Below are 17,777 nucleotides of genomic sequence, written 5' to 3'. Positions count from 1 at the left end.
AAATGTTCTGACTTGTACAAATTCATCTTAATTTTTTTGACCCATCACCATCTGATTCCTATAATGAGGAAAGTAGGGAAACAATTAATAATGGAATAGCTGCAGTAATAGGAAACCAGTGTATTATAATTCACCTGATTCAAATCTGAAGTGGGTTTCCTGTATATACAGAAATTCCTTTATGACGTCTCATTACCCTGTATCTAGTTGATTTTGAGATTGTTTCTAGCTATGCTTCTTGCGTTTTAAGTTGTGTTTGTTGCACCAAAATTTCAATTTAAAAAAACCACACAATTCTGTATACAAAATGCGACCAAACACACCCAAACAAATGAAAAGCAAATTCGCTTGAGATGGCAATTGAAAATGGAGATAAAATCAACAAATGCAACTGACTCATGTGTGGTCTTATTTTTACTTATTCATTGCGTTCATACCCCACCTTTGCTTTCAAGGAGCTCAGAGTAGTATCCGTGGTTCTCCTCCTCCCTGTTTCATCCTTGCAGCAACCCTGTGAGGTAGCTTAGGCTGATAGGCAGTGACTGCCTAAAGGTCACCCAATGAGCTTCATGGCTGAGAGGAGATTTCAACTCTGGTCTCCCCCAGGTCCTAGTCCAAGACCAGTACACCCCACTGCCCAGTGTTTTTGCTGCAGCCGTTAACCACCTCTCTCTCTCTGCCTGCCTCCCTTCCAGCGCCTGGCCATCGCCAAGGAGTTTGGCGACAAAGCGGCAGAAAGGAGAGCCCACAGCAATTTGGGGAATGCCCACATCTTCTTGGGGAGGTTCGACATCGCTGCAGAGTACTACAAGTAAGAAGATGTCTCCCTGCCACTTCTCAACCTGCCATGTGATTTTATTCTTATTTACTTATAGCTCACCTTTTCCCCCATAGAGCTAAAGGGGGTGTACATGCTTGTGTTCATTCCTCATTGAATTCCCCACAAGAGCCCTGCAAGATACATTAGGCTGAGAGGCAGTGACTGGCCCTCAAGGTCCTCACACCCAGTGAGCTTCATAGCTAAGGGGGAAATCAGAACTCTCATCTCCCAGGTCCTAGTCCAACTCTCTAACCACTGCACTGTTTCTCCCTCTCTGCATGTGTACAAGTGAGAAATGGCATACACCTGTTGTGGTACAGCTCAGCTATTTGTGCAGAGAGGTTGAACACCCCTAGAGACATTATATATGCATTGGGAGAGCAAATTCCTGCATCACAGGGTGTTGGACTGGGTGACCCTATTAAGAATTCTGTGATACTATGCAATCCCAGGAAGCACTTTACATTACTGCTTGGCTGGCTGGCCGCAACCGTGTTCATTTCCTGTCTGCCGTGCCATCCTGTAGAAAAATCTAAAATGCAGGAAATATTTTATTCGCTTCCATTCAGAGCATCCTGCTGCCACCTTCTGGTATCCAAGAATCTCCTCTGATTCCCTGTCCGTGAACTTTAGATAAGCTCAGACAAACAAATCCTCAGCAGGCACAAGAGCTATGATAATAATAAAAATTAAATATTGTAACATTGGCCTGGATATCTATTTCAAACCTATATTTACGGTGATATATTAATTCAGCCAACCAAGATAAGTGTATAGGCTTTTGAGAATTTGAAAGGCTTTCACGCTTTGGTAACATTTCCTTGGTCTGAATAAAGATAATAACGCAATATGTTTAACAAGGAAGAATCTAGTGGGAGCCTAAGGTTTCACCAGTATAAGCTTTTGGGGGCCGCAGTCCACTTCACCATCAAGTCCACGGAAGCTTAAGCTGCAATAAATTAAATTTATTAAAATGAAAGATAATAATTAATAAAATGATTAATAGATTGAGGTGCTGCAAGACTCTGTGCTTTGCTGCAGGATTCTGACATGGCTATTCTATTCCGTTTCCTGCAGGCTTACCTTTTTTTACAGTTTAGAAGGGGGAAACTATCTCTACTCCCTTCCAAAAGAAACCCACCACCACTTTACTATCCTGTTTTAAAAAAGGTAGTTTGAGCCACAGAGTTGTTAAACAGGGCTTTAAAATGCTTGAGGTCTCCCATCCTTTGTGTACATCCTGGAGAGCCCCACATGGGCTACCCTACCACTGAACAGAAGAAAAGCCTTCTAGATCAGACCCCGGACACATCTGGTCCAGCATCATTTCAGTCCAGCCCAGCCATCAGGGTGCTTTAGCTGTGATTCCTGCAGTGCACAGGGTTGGGCTAGATGACCCTCTGGGTCCCCACCAGCTCCGCAATCCTAGGATGCTGTGAAATCAGCCTAGCAGGTTTATGGAAGAACAGGTCTTAGTGAGTAATGTTTTGGAACAACACCTTCAAGGATCATGTCCAACCTTATGCCGTTTTAAACTATTTTCGATTTACAGCATTTTGCTTAATAAAATATATTTTTTAAAAGAATCTGCTTTTTAATGCAGGAAGACACTGCAGCTCTCCAGGCAGCTGAAGGACCAAGCAGTGGAGGCTCAATCCTGCTACAGCCTGGGGAACACCTACACCCTCCTGCAGGACTACGAGAAGGCCATCGATTATCACCTGAAACACCTGGCCATCGCCCAGGAACTGGGAGACAGGTGAGGTGGCAGTGGTGCAGCCGGGCTTAGAATCATATCATAGAATCCTAAAGCTGTATTCCAGGGTCATCTAATCCAACTCCCTGCAATGGGACTTGATGGAACTTCTTACAAGGAGCCCCCTTTGAACAGCCATGTGCATGGCTGGGTGGGCAGGATTTGTTCATTTAACTATGCTTTCAAATGAGTATTTCCATTTCTGTTGATCGCTGTTTTCAGACCTGGTTTTAATGCCTCTGTTATGCCTCTGGCATTGCAGGGAGAGATCAAGGCGGTTCTTCCCATGGCCCATGAACTTCAAGTGGCCCTCGATGCCATTTTGAGAGCCCTTGGCAATTTTCAAGGGGGGGGGGACATTAAACATGAATTATGAATATATATTTTGTGCCATGCTTCATACATCTGTCTGTGTATTACATTTGTTTCATAGTTAAATATATTGAATCTAGGCCTAGCTCAGTACTGCAATACCTCAAGAACCACCTCTCCCCATATAAACCATCTCGGGCCCTGTGTTCATCATCTGAGGCCCTTCTTCATGTGCTTCCTCCTTGAGAGATCCAGTGGGTGGCAACATGAGAACAGGCCTTTTCTGCAGTGGCTCCCTGTTGGTGGAAAGCTCTCCCCAGGGAGGTTTGCCTGGTGCCTTCATCATATATCTTTAGGTGCCAAGTGAAAATGTTCCTCTTCAACTAGGCCTTAGGCTGATTAAAAAATAGCTGATTAATAAAAAGCTGATTAGCCTTTTAAATGTGTCTGTGGGACTGGGGCAGGGGGGTTGTTATTGTTTGGAGGTTTTTTACTTAATTACTTATTTTTATCCTGTTTTTTTATTCTGTGAACTGCCCTGAGAAGGGTGGTATAAGATTATTATTATTATTATTATTATTATTATTATTATTATTAGCAGGTGGGCGAATAAGGGTTGATTTGGGATATATCTACACTCATGTCGATAGTCAGCTGAGGCCTCAAGGGGGAGACAGAGATTTTGTATGGAGTTGAACTTGCCAAACTCTATGTCTTATTGAAGCAAGAAATCACTTGTGGAATTCAGCATCATAATACTAAACTTGTGCAGATGGGAAAATCCCACTTCCCATCACCCCAAAGGCTATTTCAGGGGTTCTCTCCACACATGCAACCCAGTTTTGGGAGCAAGACGGAAAAGTCTCAGAGTGGTTTACAGCCTACATTAAAACATCAAATCAAAGAATCCCAAAATAAAGCATTCCCAAAGAAAATCAAACCTAGTACAGACATGCCAAGCAACGCAGTTAACGGGAGACTAAAATATTGTCTTCAAGATTACAAAAGAAGACATTGCAAAGGTCAAGTGTAACACTCACAATGAATGCAAGAAAGTTGACATACTGTACATCAGGAAGACCTTTCTGACTGTAAGAGCTGTTCAACAGTGGAACGGACTCCCCTGGGAGGTGGTGGGCTCTCCTCCCTTGAAGGTTTTTAAGCAGAGGTTGGGTGGCCATGTGTCAGGGATGTGGAATTTCCTACATTGTCAGGGGTTGGGCTAGCTGATCCTCAGGGTCCGTTCCAGTTCTACAATTCTATGTCTATATGTCATTCTACCTGACTGGTGGTGCCTGGCAATCTCTACAAGCCTTGAGTTGTCATGATGCAGGGAGGGGCATGATAGGAACATAAGTGAATAAATATACCTTTCCTTTTCAGAGTGGGAGAAGGAAGAGCTTGCTGGAGCCTGGAAAATGCCTACATCTCTCTCGGAAACCGTGAACAAGCCTTATACTTTGCAGAGAAGCACCTTGAAATCTCCCAAGAAGTAAAAGCATATTTTTTTAAATTTGTTGGTGGTTCGTCACATTTAATTATTTTATAATGTTGGGGGTGTCCATAGACCTTTAGCAGCTGTTCAGTGCTCCTTGGACATTAGGATTCCTGCTCTGCAGGGGGTTGGGCTAGATTACTGCTGATTGCATGACTGCTAATTGCAGCCTCTGGGAGCTTGTGACCAGGACTTGTAAACAGGGGTGTCTGCAGCGGCATTTAATGGGGGAGGCCAGGAATGCTGTCTCATGGGTGGCATAGGACCAAGGGACATGGATGGCAAGGGAGCTGCTGTAGTGACTTGCAACGCCTTTGCCATGTTTGTCTCCCTGCCTAAGAATGTTCAAAACTACACCTGCAGCAAGTGTAAACTGGTTGCCTTGCTGGAAGAGAAAGTAAAGCAACCAGAGGCCCACCAAACAGCACTTGGAGCTACTGGGCAAGATGAGGAATTTCTCAACAGAGCAGAGTGGACTGTCCTGGAACAGCGACACAAGTGGGGTGCCCCAGTGCAGAATTAAACCATGGCACTCGCTCCCGCAAGAGAGGATGATAGCCAACTTGGATGGATTTGAAAGAGGATTGGACAAATTCATGGAGCAGAGAGTTATGGAGGGCTAGTAGCTACAGTGTCTATGCTCTGCCTCCACAGCTGTTCACAGCAATGTTTCTGGAACATTGCTGGAAACCACACAGGGGCAGGGGGCAGGGAGCGCTCTTGTGCTCAGATCCTGCATGTGGGCTTCCCAGCTGGGCATCTGGCTGGATTCCCTCCCAACTCTACAATTCTATGATTATTTGACCACAGGGTTGACTGCTACAACTCAGAGGGGTTCAGGCAGAGATTTGTCCCTCTTTGGGGTCTGAGTTGGGAACAAATGTGGGGCTTTTTGGAGTGCAAGAGGGTAAAGAAAAAGAGCTCCAAGGAGCAGGTGTGGTTAGAAACTGGCCTTTCAGGATGAGGCCCTGTGGACATATGTTGGAAATCTGGGATGCCAAGACCCAAGTTTGGGGCAAGTACTCTTTGGTATGAGAACCCCAGTAGAGATTTAAAATGACAGAACCTGCAGCAAAGAAAAGTGTGCAAACATAAGCTGTATAACGTTTAAAATGTTACGTCCCCAGTTGCTTGGTTACAAAACAGTAGAAGCTCTTAAACTATTGGTATAGGAAAAAACTCATTTCAAACTCCATTTTGAAACCAAAGAGAGTGGCATTGTAGCTCAGTGGTATAGAGTGCTTGCTTTGCATGCAGAAAGCCCCAGGTTCCTATTTATTCAGAACCATGAGGACTAGGACTTTCCTTTATTTTTAGGGGAAGGGTCCTAGCTCAGTAGCAGAGCACCTGCTTTGCATGCAGAAGGTCCTTGATTCAATCCCTTCTGGCTTTTCCAGGCTGGACTGGGAAATGTCTCCTGCCTGAAGCTTCAAGGAGCCACAGCTGCCAGTCAATGTGGACAATACTGAATTCAGTGGACCAATGTCCTGACCTGGTATCTTCCTCTGTACCATTACAGTTCAGCCCTTTATTGAGAACTATGAGGACTAGAATATTCCTTAGTTTTAGGGAATGGTAATAAATCTGCCTGAAGCTCTTAATGAGCCACAGCTGCTAGTCAGGGAGGAGCTAGTCACTGTGCTAGATAGACCAGTGGCTGGATTCAGGATCTTATCATGACAGTTGAGGGCATCCTCAAGAGTGTCCTGATTTTACATGGTTTCTGCTCTGCAGGGGGTTGAGCTAGATGACACGTGGGTGTCCCTGTCAGCTGTACAGTTATATGAAATGGGAAAGGAAGACAGGGCAGAGCGAAGCCTGAGGACCTTCTCATCAGTGTTACATCCCCTATTATTAACCCTTCAGCTGTTCCAGATAAATACACTTTGCTGTCCTCTGAGTAGCACAGATTACTCAGCAACAGATGGGGAGAGAACAATGGAAGGTTTCACGGAGGTGGGTAGCTGGGTAAGGGCTTGGATGCAAGCAGGAGGAGGAAGAGGAGAGTTCCCTAGATCATATAATGGTAGAACTGGCTTGAGGTCGGGTATGCTAACACATTTGCTTCCTGGCTCCGTTTCAAAAGAAGACCAAATAGGTTTGGCTGCCACACTGGGGAAGACAATCCAGAGTCTTGTACATTTCAGAGCTTTAAATAGACTGCCTCTGGACCTGGAGGTTCGATGAGGGCATAAAAAGAGCCCTGGAGCTGGATTAGGCAAAGGGGGAGTCCAGCTTCCTCTTTTCATAGCCAAGCCAGTGCCTCAGTGGGGGGACTTGAGCTCAACAGAATTCTCCCTACTTGCAATTCTCAGCAAATGGCATTTCTGCCACTTAATTTATTAATTATTTATTTCCTAAAATTTATATACCACTTGATTGCAAGAAAAGGGGGGGTGCAACACCCTCTGGTTTCCAGAAAAGTTAGAGCAATAAAATTAACACTTTAAGAAAAATGTACAGCAATAATTTGCAGCATACAAAAAGTTAAAACAACAGTAGACTGGTTATTTGTTCTGTTGTGATTCCTGCATTGTAGGGGTGTGGACTAGATGACTCTTGGGGTCACTGCCATCTCTGCAAGTCTATGGTTCTATCTTAACTTATATATTTTATTCATCCATCTTTGCTGTATTGCATTCGCTTGACTGTTACTGGCTCAGAAATGACCAATATCTGGACTGCTGAAGACATTTTCATCATTCTGTGTCTAGATATCATTACAGTATTGAACATATATACAGATACAACCGCACATACATAAATACCAAAAAACAACAACCAGACAGTAGTAAATTAAAACTCGCATCTGGGCAAACTTGTTGAAACAATAATGTTACAGCAGTTTCCGAAAAGAACACAGCAAACATGCCCAAAGATGTGTGCTTGTTCCATTAATTAATGATGGCTAATAATACTTTGCAGGTCGGAGATCAGGGTGGGGAGGCCACGGCCTGCTTGAACGTGGCAAAGCTGAGGGCAGTCCTGGGCTTGAAGCAGAACGGAGAGGATCTGGAGACCCCCATGGCAGGAACCGGTTACGAAGAGCAGGGTGAGTCTCTACAAAAGGCAGCTTCCTATCTCCCTGCCTGATTCAGAATCATGAAGACAAGAGAGACACTTTATTTATAAGGGAAGGGGCAGAGCTTTTGACTGCAGAGGGTCCCTGGTGCAATTCCTGACATCTTCAGGTAAAGGGGTCGGAATTGTCTGCTGAGCCTGAAACCCTGCTGGTCAGTGTACGGAGCTGGAGGGACCAATGGCCAGATTCAGTATTATATATTCATTTATCTATTCCATTTATATCCTTCCTATTTTCCTCCAAGATGCTCAAGGTAGTGTTTGTGGTTCTCCCCCTGCCCATCCAATCCCCACAACAACCTTGTTAGGTAGGTTAGGCTGAGAGGCAGTGACTGGCCTTGAGTAGGGCTTTGGTTGAGTAGGGCTTTGAACCCTGATCTCCCAGGTCCTACTCCTCATTAAAGCCCCACAACGATTCTGCAAGGTTGGTGAGGCTTAGAGGCAGTGACTGGCTTTAAAGGTGAGTTTCCTAGCCAAGCGGGGGAATTCGAATCCTGATCTCTCCCAGGTCCTAGTGTGGCCACATAACCACTACACCATGCCCGCATGGTAGAAGGCAGCTCCCTGTTTTCCTCCAAACTATAAATATTATAAACTTTATTTTTAAGGAGAAGGGCTGTAGCTCAGAGGCACAGTACTGGCTTTGCATGGAGAAGCTCCCTAGTTCGGGGACCTCCTTGTGCATGTTGAATTACTCATGCGGAGAACTTCTCCTGAGGGAAAACAAAGTTTGAACTCATACAAATATGTCCCGTACAAATTGTGTGTGTGTGTGTATTCTCCACCTGTGAGTTCCATCATTGTGAGAACAAGGGTTCTATATGGTCTGAAAGGTACCAGACATTTGCATTGTGGGGGTTCAGCTAGATGACCCCTGGAATCCCTTCCAACGCTACAGACCAGTTGCACATGGGTGAAAATAACAAAGTGCTAGTAAAGATCATTATCTGATTATCAATCTAATTCCAGATTTGCCAGGCTTGCGATGAGGGTTGACTTGAAAATGTATATGAATAAAGGAATGCCAAATCATAGTAAAAGTGTCTGCAGGTTCTAGTCCTCATTGATACAGGAATATGCATAATTTTCCCCGTTATAGCTGTATTCCAGAGTGAGGGGTATTGAGTGCTCACTGTAAGATTTTGGGCTGTTTTCCACTTGTTGCCATTACTATTCAAGCTGTCAAGATCATGCATCAAGATAAATTCTTTTGACAATATATGTCTACTTTGGTGTCATCAAAAATATTCAGTCACTTTAATTTTGGGCAATTTCTTTAGTAATAGTTATCATTTCTGTCAAAATTAAATTCCAAACATCTTGCACCAACTGACATTCCTGCCATAAATGATAATATGTACCAAGATCATTGCGACCCCTCAGACAATTAAGCAGTATTAGAGAAAACATATTTGACATTTGCAAAGGAGGACAAGACCATCTTTGAGGGAATTTTAGAAGATTTCAGGTGCCTCAATATTTGTTTATGAAATAAAATCATGCCGTGTATTTATTTAAAAGGTCATTCAAGCTCTGCCCTTTAGAGCTTTTTAGTTTCTTTTTCATCCCAGATGACAACCGCTGACAGCACTTCCCAACACCGCAGAGTCCAATTTGGCCTCCCTCTCCTTTTGATAGGAGCAGCGCTAAGGACTGGGCTTGGGTGAACTTGAGTGCATGATTTCTGGCGTGGGAAGTGGATTTGGAACTGCATCAATCCAGCAGAGCTCTTGATCTGGTGCTCTCAGTGGCAGCAGTGACCTCATTCATCAGGCCCTTGAATGGGCTCCCATGTTCAGACCTCATCAGGAGGACAAAATGTTCCTGAAAAGGAAAACAGAAAAGAAAATGCAAAGTTATTTATTTTGTTTATTTTTTTCAAAGTGGTTTACAAAAAAAGAGAAAATAAAGGTTTACAACAATACTTTAAAACAGACAAAAAGTTAAGATATTAAAACAGTCTAAAATTCACATTCTAAACAGGAATGTTTTTGGCAGGAGGAGTTCAGCAAAGGCACCTGCTTGATATCCATAGGCAGAGATTTCCAAAGTGCAGGTGCTACTGCACTAAATAACAAGAGGCTTACAAATGCATTTTGGTGGCCCAGAGAGGCGGAACTTAAGGGGCATTGTGCAGAGGTGAAATTAGCTGGTGGCTTTTTGGCCACATTATTGAAACAGAAAGGAGAGGAATGGAGGCAGGCTTCTAAACGATCTTGGTTCCAGCTCCTAGCAGTCAGCATGGCCAATGGTTAGCAATGATGGTGGAGTTATAGTCGGCAACATCTGGAGGGGAGGTACCACCTTGAAGAATGCCATGTGAAGATGTCCCTCCTAGGAATTTTATTGTCTTTCATGCTCTGATACTGTGAAATTTTGCTTGGGATTGCAGGGTGCGAGGGCTTCAAAATTGAAGCCTCCCTTCTTTTGATTTGTGACCTTCATGGCTTTGGTGAAAAGTTATCTTTGGAAATGTGTGGCCAGTTGCTGCTGGTGTCTTTCTCCCGAGAACTGGGGTAAATCCCTAATCTTGGATAAGAGACGTTTTCCTCACCCTCTCATAAAGACCACAGACCACAGCCCCTTCCTTCTGTTTCATGTGGATCCAAACAATACTGCCAGACACAGCCATGTAACAAGGGACTATGAGACTCTGGGCAGGAAGCCGAAGAGCCTTGGGGCACAGGTGGCCTTTTCATCACTTTTTCCTGTTGAAGATCATGGCCCAGGAAAAGAGGAAAATAGTGGAAGGTGGTGTCATCAGGAAGGGTTTGGCTTCTTGGACCATGGTCTCTGCTTCCTTGAGGAAGGCCTTCTGACAAAAGATGGGTTAGCAAGAATGTGGTTGCTAAGAGTCTTGTCAACCTGATCAGGAGAGCTTTAAACTAAATATTGAGGGAGTGGGAGACAATATTACAGACCACTGGGGAACACCTGGTACTGGGGATAGTAGCTTCATCTATGCACAAGAAACTGAGGTGGTCTCCAGAAACCTGCTAAAGGGCAGGAAACGACAAGAAGAAAGCAGCTGGAGGTAATGACTCATGGTTTCAGTTGTTTCTATGCTATTGCTCAGAATACAAGAAACAAGCAAGACAAATTTGAGCTTTTAATACAGGATGGCAGATATGATTTAATAAGCATTATTATTATACAGTAGAACAGGCTCCTGCAGGAGGTTATGAACTCTTCTTTGGAGGTTTTTAAGCAGGGTTTGGATGGCCATCTGTCATAAATGATTTAAGTGAAGATTGCTACTTTGCAGAGGGTTGGAGTAGATGATGCCCAAGGACCCTTCCAACTCTACAATTCCATGATAAAACCAGAACTCACAGGTATCCAACAAAGCTGAAGGTTGGAAGATTCAGGACAGAGAAAAGAAAGTCCTTCACACAATGCAGAGTTAAACTATGGAACTTGTTCCCGCAAGAGAGGATGATGTCCAACTTGGATGGCTTTAAAAGACAAGAGGAGAGGGCTTTCATGGAGAGAGTTATGGAGGACTAGGTCCCATCACCTCCTGGCAAAGAGAAGGGGAAGAAATGGAGGCAGTGAGAGATTTTACTTTTTTGGGCTCCATGATCACTGCAGATGGTGACAGCAGCCACGAAATTAAAAGACGCCTGCTTCTTGGGAGAAAGGCGATGGCAAACCTAGACAGCATCTTAAAAAGCAGAGACATCACCTTGCCAACAAAGGTCCGTATAGTTAAAGCCATGGTTTTCCCAGTAGTGATGTATGGAAGTGAAAGCTGGACCATAAAGAAGGCTGATCGCCGAAGAATTGATGCTTTTGAATTCTGGTGCTGGACTCTTGAGAGTCCCATGGACTGCAAGAAGATCAAACGTATCCATTCTTAAGGAAATCAGCCCTGAGTGCTCACTGGAAGGATAGATCGTGAAGCTGAGGCTCCAATACTTTGGCCACCTCATGAGAAGAGAAGACTCCCTGGAAAATACCCTGATGTTGGGAAAGATGGAGGGCACAAGGAGAAGGGGACGACAGAGGACAAGATGGGTGGATAGTGTTCTCGAAGCTACCAGGATGAGTTTGACCAAACTGCGGGAGGCGGTGGAAGACAGGAGTGCCTGGCGTGCTCTGGTCCATGGGGTCACGAAGAGTTGGACACGACTAAACGACTAAACAACAACAGCAGTAGCTACAATGTCTATGCTCTGCCTCCACAGCTGTGCGCAGTGATGTTTCTGAACACCAGTTGCTGGAAACCACACAGGGGCAGGGAGTGGGGAGGGCTCTTGTGCTCAGATCCTGCATTCTGGCTTCCCAGTTGGGCATCTGATTTGCCACTGTGAGAACAGGATGATGGACTAGACGGGCCCCCTTTGCCATGATCTAGCTGCTGTTGCAGGGCTCTTCTTACATTCTTATGTCCTTGTTACACACAAAGCACCTTCTAGCCAGCCTCCTCCTTTCCACAGCATCCTCCACCTGCTGTGAACATGGATCTGCTTCTGCTATTTTGCACTTGCCACTCTGGACCAGACAAAACCACGGGGGATTCCATTCTGTATCCCATTTACTGCAAGCATTCTCTGAACGCCGGGCTGCCATCCCCAGTGCGACACATCAAAGAGCTGTCTCCATGTGCTCAGCATGGCCATGGGAGCTGGCTGGTATTCTGATGCATTCAAAGTCAACAGACGCGCCCCAACCACAGCACTAAAGTGGTGCCTTTCTCCGCCTTGTTTGCACACCTCCAAGGAGACGCAGGTCAGCAAATGCCACTTTTTGCACCTTCAAGCAGGGAACTCTGTTCTACTTGGGGCTGCTCTGAGAACACGCTGGAGCTAAACCAGTCCCTGTTTGTCCCCTGACAGCCAGGCTCTCTGAACTGTCCCGGCTTTAGTTATGATTCCTGCACTGTTGTCCTTATCCTTCCACTGGCAAGTGAAAACTTTCTTTTTCCAACAGACTTTGGGGAACTGGCTGCTTTTAATGAAAGGGCTGATATCATGCTGTTTTATTGTAATTATTTGTGTGGTTTTAATAGGAGTTCTCTCTCTCTCTCTCTCTCTCTCTCTCTCTCTCTCTCTGTGTGTGTGTGTGTGTGTGGTTTTAATTCAATCAGTGTTTAATTGTTTGTTACCGGTTGCTTTCCCCCTGTGTTTTTAGCTGTTCTTGTTTTTATCTATAAGCTGCTTGAGTCCCTATCAAGGAAAAAGGCAGAGTATAAATATGTGGAAATACGCTGCATATGCTTGAACTCCCGGTTATAGAATTGTAGAATTGGAGGGTACCCTGGGGGTCATCTAGCCCAACCCCTGCAATTCAGGGCAGGGACCCTGCAGCCCTCTGTCTAATTTCATGCGGCCCTAAGATTAAGTCCCAAAGCTCCTTGTAAATGATCAGTTCTCAAGCATTATATCCCTTCTTCAGCTGTCTTATTGGTCAAGGGGAAGAGAGTAAGTGGGGTGGCATTGCCAAATATTGGACCTTGCCTCATTCACTGCCAATTTTGTACCGTGTTTGTAGGGAGTTGCCCAGTAGGGAATGTAGGAAAAGGTTGCCTACACCTCAGTGAGGGGCGGTTGAGGCTCTTCAACCTGGGAAGGTAGTCCATCTAGGAGAAGGAAAACCCGTACCCAGCCGGCCATCTCAGTGCAGAGCCGGTTGTGACTAATAGGGGTTGTGGTGGGTTGTGAGGCAGTGTCGTGTGGTGGTTAGAGTATCAGACTAGGACCTGGGAGTGTCCAGGGTTCAACTCCCTGCTCAGTCATGAAGCTCCCTGTGTGTGACCTTGAGAGGCCAGTCACTACCTCTGTCAGCCTAGCCTACCTCACGGGGTTGTTATGGAGATTGAATGAGGAGGGAGGAAAGGTGGGATATAAATGCAATAATTGAAATTAATAAATTTTGGGGCAAGTGCAGATTTGGAAGGAGGGCTGTGTTTCCATTCACCTCTTGCACTGATGAGTGCAAAGTTGGGAGATTCGCTTTTCAGTACAAACTCCAAACTTGGCTCCTTGGCTGTGACCTTGCCAGGGCTCTGGCCTCCAACAGAAGCAGGGAGATGCAAGGGCTGGCCTTATCCTCTCGGCTCTTTTGTCAGCGAAAGATGTAAGCTGTGGGCTTCCTTTGACAGGCCCACTTGTTTTTCTCCATGAAGGACTCGGTTTTGTTGCTTTAATTACAGTTCTTTGGCTGATTCAAGATGCCGTCGGACTTAATTACAGCTTAGCTCAGAGGCGGTTGGGATTTCTGGGGCGGCTGGGGTGCTATAACTCCCGCTTATTTTGAGAAGTGTCTTTGTCACTGGTGCAAGATGCTCTCAAAGTATTCGGGAAAAGGCGTGAGGCATCCGGTCTCTGCGAGGCTCAATAATCCCTGACAGGTAGTCAGCCAACCTCTGCTTAAAAACATCAAATGAAGGGACTACAACTCCCACCACAGTCAATGGCCAGGGATTATGGGAGTCATAGCGCAAAAAGTGCCCCACGAAGGCTTTTTTTAATGGTAGTTTTTAACTGATTGGTGTGGGTTTTTTAATGCATTGTTTGATTCTGCTTGTAAATTGCTTTGAGGGTATGTGTTTTTTTACAATCAAGTAATATATAAAAATTTATGATATTCTAGATCAGTAGTTCTCAAACTTTTTTCTTGGGCCATACTTTCAGAATAAAAAATTGCTCACACTGATTTTTTTATTGATAATTAATACATTGGAAAACAAACAGAAACATGCTGGGAGCGGGACCAACTCCTAGCAGTGCTTGATTTATAACATAGAACATTTATAACATACATTACTTTATAATATGATCATGGGACATGCAGAAAGTATAAAACGATGTGGCTACATAAGAATGTAAATCATTCCCAAAATGCAATTATAAGTGAGCCTCTTCCATATGTACCTTAAGTATACTTACAAACTGTATAAGAAGCGTGAACTTGCTATTGCCAGGTAATCTCATTTATATTAGGTCTGATTTGAGACAGACAGACTCTCATCTCCTCATCAGCACAAATAAGCCTTTCTCTGTTCTGATCTTTCATATTTGTCAGAGTTGAAAATCCCTGTTCACAACAATATATTGTAGAAGAGAGGTGATTCTGGATCACATCTAGGATTTGTCCTTGGTATCTCTTGGTACACTTGCTCTCATTTTGAAAAGACATCTATCCATATTCTGCAACTAATATATATATATATATATATATATATATATATATATATATATATACTACACTATACTGTTTAAATGTTTCTTTGAATGCCCTTGAATTTTCCCCTCCACACTTGCCATCCTCTCCTGCCACATCAGTGTGGCGAGTCACATCCTTTGAGAACCACTGCTCTGTACTGAAGCAAATCCTGCCATGTAAAAGATTTCCAAAGTCTGCTCTGATGCCATGTGGATGACTGCATTCAAGATTCACAGAATCATAGAACTGCAGAGTTGGAAAGGATCCCAAGGGTCATCTAGTCCAGCCCCCTGCAATGCAGGAATAAATACAGGAAACGCAACATCTGGACATGCATTTGTCCTGGAAGACAGCACTTCCCGCCTGGGAATTATTTTGAATTTTTTAATAGAGTTTGCAGTTAAACAGACAAACAAAAATCAAAACTAACAAAAAATTATGAAGTAAACAAATAAATGTATTCCTGCATTGCAGGGGGTTGGACTAGATGACCTTTGGTGTCACTTCCAGCTCCACAATTCTATTATTCAATTCTGTGATTCTATACATTTGGATAACTGCATCATCCATGACACCTGCCCAGGTGACCTTATATTGCTGCAACTCAATTAATGACTTATGCTGTTAATTAATTTTTTTACTGGGTGGGGTTTTTTTTTTTGGCCATGAAGGACGAATCTAGATGGTGGTTGGCCAGCTCACCCACCCATCTCCTGTTGCTTTTTCAGGGGCAAGGCCCAAGAGGATCCAGAGGAACCGCATGAGCAGCCTTGAGCTCCTGAGATTCCCATCGGAAAAGGTAAAGGGAGGCATCAGTTGGTGGTGGAGAAGAGGAGGAAAAGGGATCTTGAAGACATGCCTGTTTAGGCCAGCATCCCCCTGTACTTGAACTTCCTGATTGATGGGTTTTAATCATTTTTTTAAAAAACAAGTTTTTAATTTTTATGCTTTTTAAGTGGCTTGTTTTATTCTACATTTTAATTCTGAATGTTTTCAGTTCTTTGATGGAATTCTTTTACCACATGTTTTACTTACGGACGGATTTTATACCTGTAAACAGCTTAGAAACCATTATAAATCAGTAATGACAGGCAACATTCAGCCTGCATCTCCTTCCTTTCTGGAATGGCATTCCTCTCTAGAGTGGCGGGGCATGGGGGGGTGAGGGAGGGAGAAGGAGCAGCCCCTGTCGCCTCTGTAATGTGGCTCCCAGAAGATCACCCCTGAGGGAGTTTGGCCTCCAACAAGAGGGAAATGCCTCCTGCCTTGCCTTAAGGTGTCGCCATCTACAGCAATGACCTCTTCGTCACTTCTCCTCAGGACCAGAACGGAGACGTGGAGATCCCTGGGAAAGAATTCATGTCACTGCCAGTCAGATCCAAGAAACACAGGGGAAGCCAGTCCATCCCAGACAGGAAGATTCCACCTCCCAACGAATCCCCGTTGGAAACCAGTGACGTACGGGTTCAGCTGTCCCAACTGGTAAGGAGATGCGGCGGGCATGAAGAGTACCCCTCACCTAAAAATTCACAAATTGCTCTTCTTCCTAGGTTCATTGGCGTCTGCTATGAAGGACCCCATTGCGCGAATGCCTTTCGTTTCATTCTTGCTTATTTCATAAAATTTATACACTGCTTGATTGTAGGAAAAACCTCAAAGCGATCTACAAAAGAGATTTTTTAAAATCAAGAAAAAATTGCAACAATACTTCCAAATATACAGAAAGTTAAAATGCTGAACAAGTTTTAAAACACACTTTCTAAGCATCTGGACAGGCTTGTCTAAACAAGAATGTTTTTAGCAGGCACTGAGAAGAGTACAGTGGAGGTGCCTGATTGATACCAAGAGGCAGGGAGTTCCAAAGTGTAGACACTCCCACACTAAAATATAGATTCCTTGCCAATGTAGAGCGGGTGTTTTGTGGCACATGTAGTCATGCCAATTCTGCTATTTGGAGTGGTTGAGTGGCCACCTGTGGGGCAAGGTGACCTCACAGGTAAACTGGTCCCAAGTTCTTAAGGGCTTTATATACTAATAGTAACACCTTGGCAAACAGTGCACATCTCTGAGCAGCAAAGGCATCATAATTCTGACAATTGCTCTCATCAGCAATCGTGTTGCAGCATTCTGCATTGGCAGCAGCTCGTGGTCCAAGTGCAAGGGAAGCCCCACATAGAGCGCATAGCAGAAATCCAGCCTGGAGGTGTTTTCAGGTCATATTTAGGAAAGTTCTTTATGCTGCGCATAACTAAACGACAGAATGACCACCCGCAGGAGGCAGTGATGGTCACTGACCTGGATGGCTTTAAAAGAGAATTGGGCAAATTCATGGAGGAGGAGGCTACCTGTGGCTTCTGGTGATGATGGCACTCCACAGCTGGCAGCAGCAATGCTTCTGAATACCTGTTGCTGAGAAGCGCAGGAGGGGGAGAGTGCTGTTATGCTCAGGTCCTGCTTGCTGGTTTCCCACAGGCATCTGGTTGGCCACTGTGAGAACAAAGTGCTGGCCTAGATGGGCCATTGGCCGATCCTGCAGGCTCCCCTAATGTTCTGGTTTGGGGAAGCATGTGGCGTCCTCCTATTTCTCTGCTGCTGTGGTTTTGACATTTGGCATTCGCCTCTCATTCTCCTGGCTGAATTTGGTCTTATTATCTCAAAGGTCACCTTGAGCGTTCTTGGAAGGAAAAGGAAGGAAATTAAACAGGTTTATAAATAAACACACCACGCACCACGGGGCGGGGGGGGGGGCAGGATCTGCCTCTGCCTTGGCAACAATTCAACAGCCCCAAATAAATATGACGGAAGTGCGTTCTGTTGAGGAACCCTGAATTTTTTGAATTTTATTGATATTGATGCTGTTTTGTGCTGTTTTTAAGTCACATTTTAATCAATGTTTTATATTTGCTGTTAGCCGCCCTGAGCCTGTTTTTAAACCGGGAAGGGCGGGGTATAAATAAAAATTTATTTATTTATTTATTTATTTAACCCCCTGCTCCATACTAGGTTAGATTCAAGCGCCTGTCTTGTGCCTGGCGCTCACTACATGCTAGATTTCCCCAGATGTGCAGGAAAGGTGCAGGAATCTCCCACCTGGGCGGGGGCTTCCAACTATATCCAGCCATTGCTCTTGTGAGGAATTCCAACTG

At 44.5% G+C, this 17,777-nt stretch overlaps 1 protein-coding gene across 2 annotated transcripts in view; it reads left to right on the top strand.

Annotated features, from left to right (window-relative positions):
* Positions 1–17,777, top strand: part of GPSM1 (G protein signaling modulator 1) — a 54,126-nt gene that overhangs the window by 12,016 nt on the left and 24,333 nt on the right. Inside the window, exons 6-11 of one of the 2 annotated variants that reach the window (XM_080989832.1) lie at positions 696–811; positions 2,424–2,579; positions 4,272–4,380; positions 7,309–7,435; positions 15,360–15,430; positions 15,952–16,113. In XM_080989832.1, the coding sequence (XP_080845958.1) occupies positions 696–811; positions 2,424–2,579; positions 4,272–4,380; positions 7,309–7,435; positions 15,360–15,430; positions 15,952–16,113 (741 nt within the window). Of the gene's footprint in view, positions 1–695; positions 812–2,423; positions 2,580–4,271; positions 4,381–7,308; positions 7,436–12,272; positions 12,369–15,359; positions 15,431–15,951; positions 16,114–17,777 lie in introns of those variants that run through there. The other variant, XM_080989833.1, reaches the window with a different exon arrangement.

Source organism: Podarcis pityusensis (assembly GCF_964106645.2).
Source record: "Podarcis pityusensis genome assembly, chromosome: Z".
In the NCBI taxonomy this organism is placed as follows: Eukaryota; Metazoa; Chordata; class Lepidosauria; order Squamata; family Lacertidae; genus Podarcis; species Podarcis pityusensis.
The sequence above is the reverse complement of the archived record's forward strand: the minus strand, read 5'-3'. Positions and strand labels throughout refer to the sequence as shown.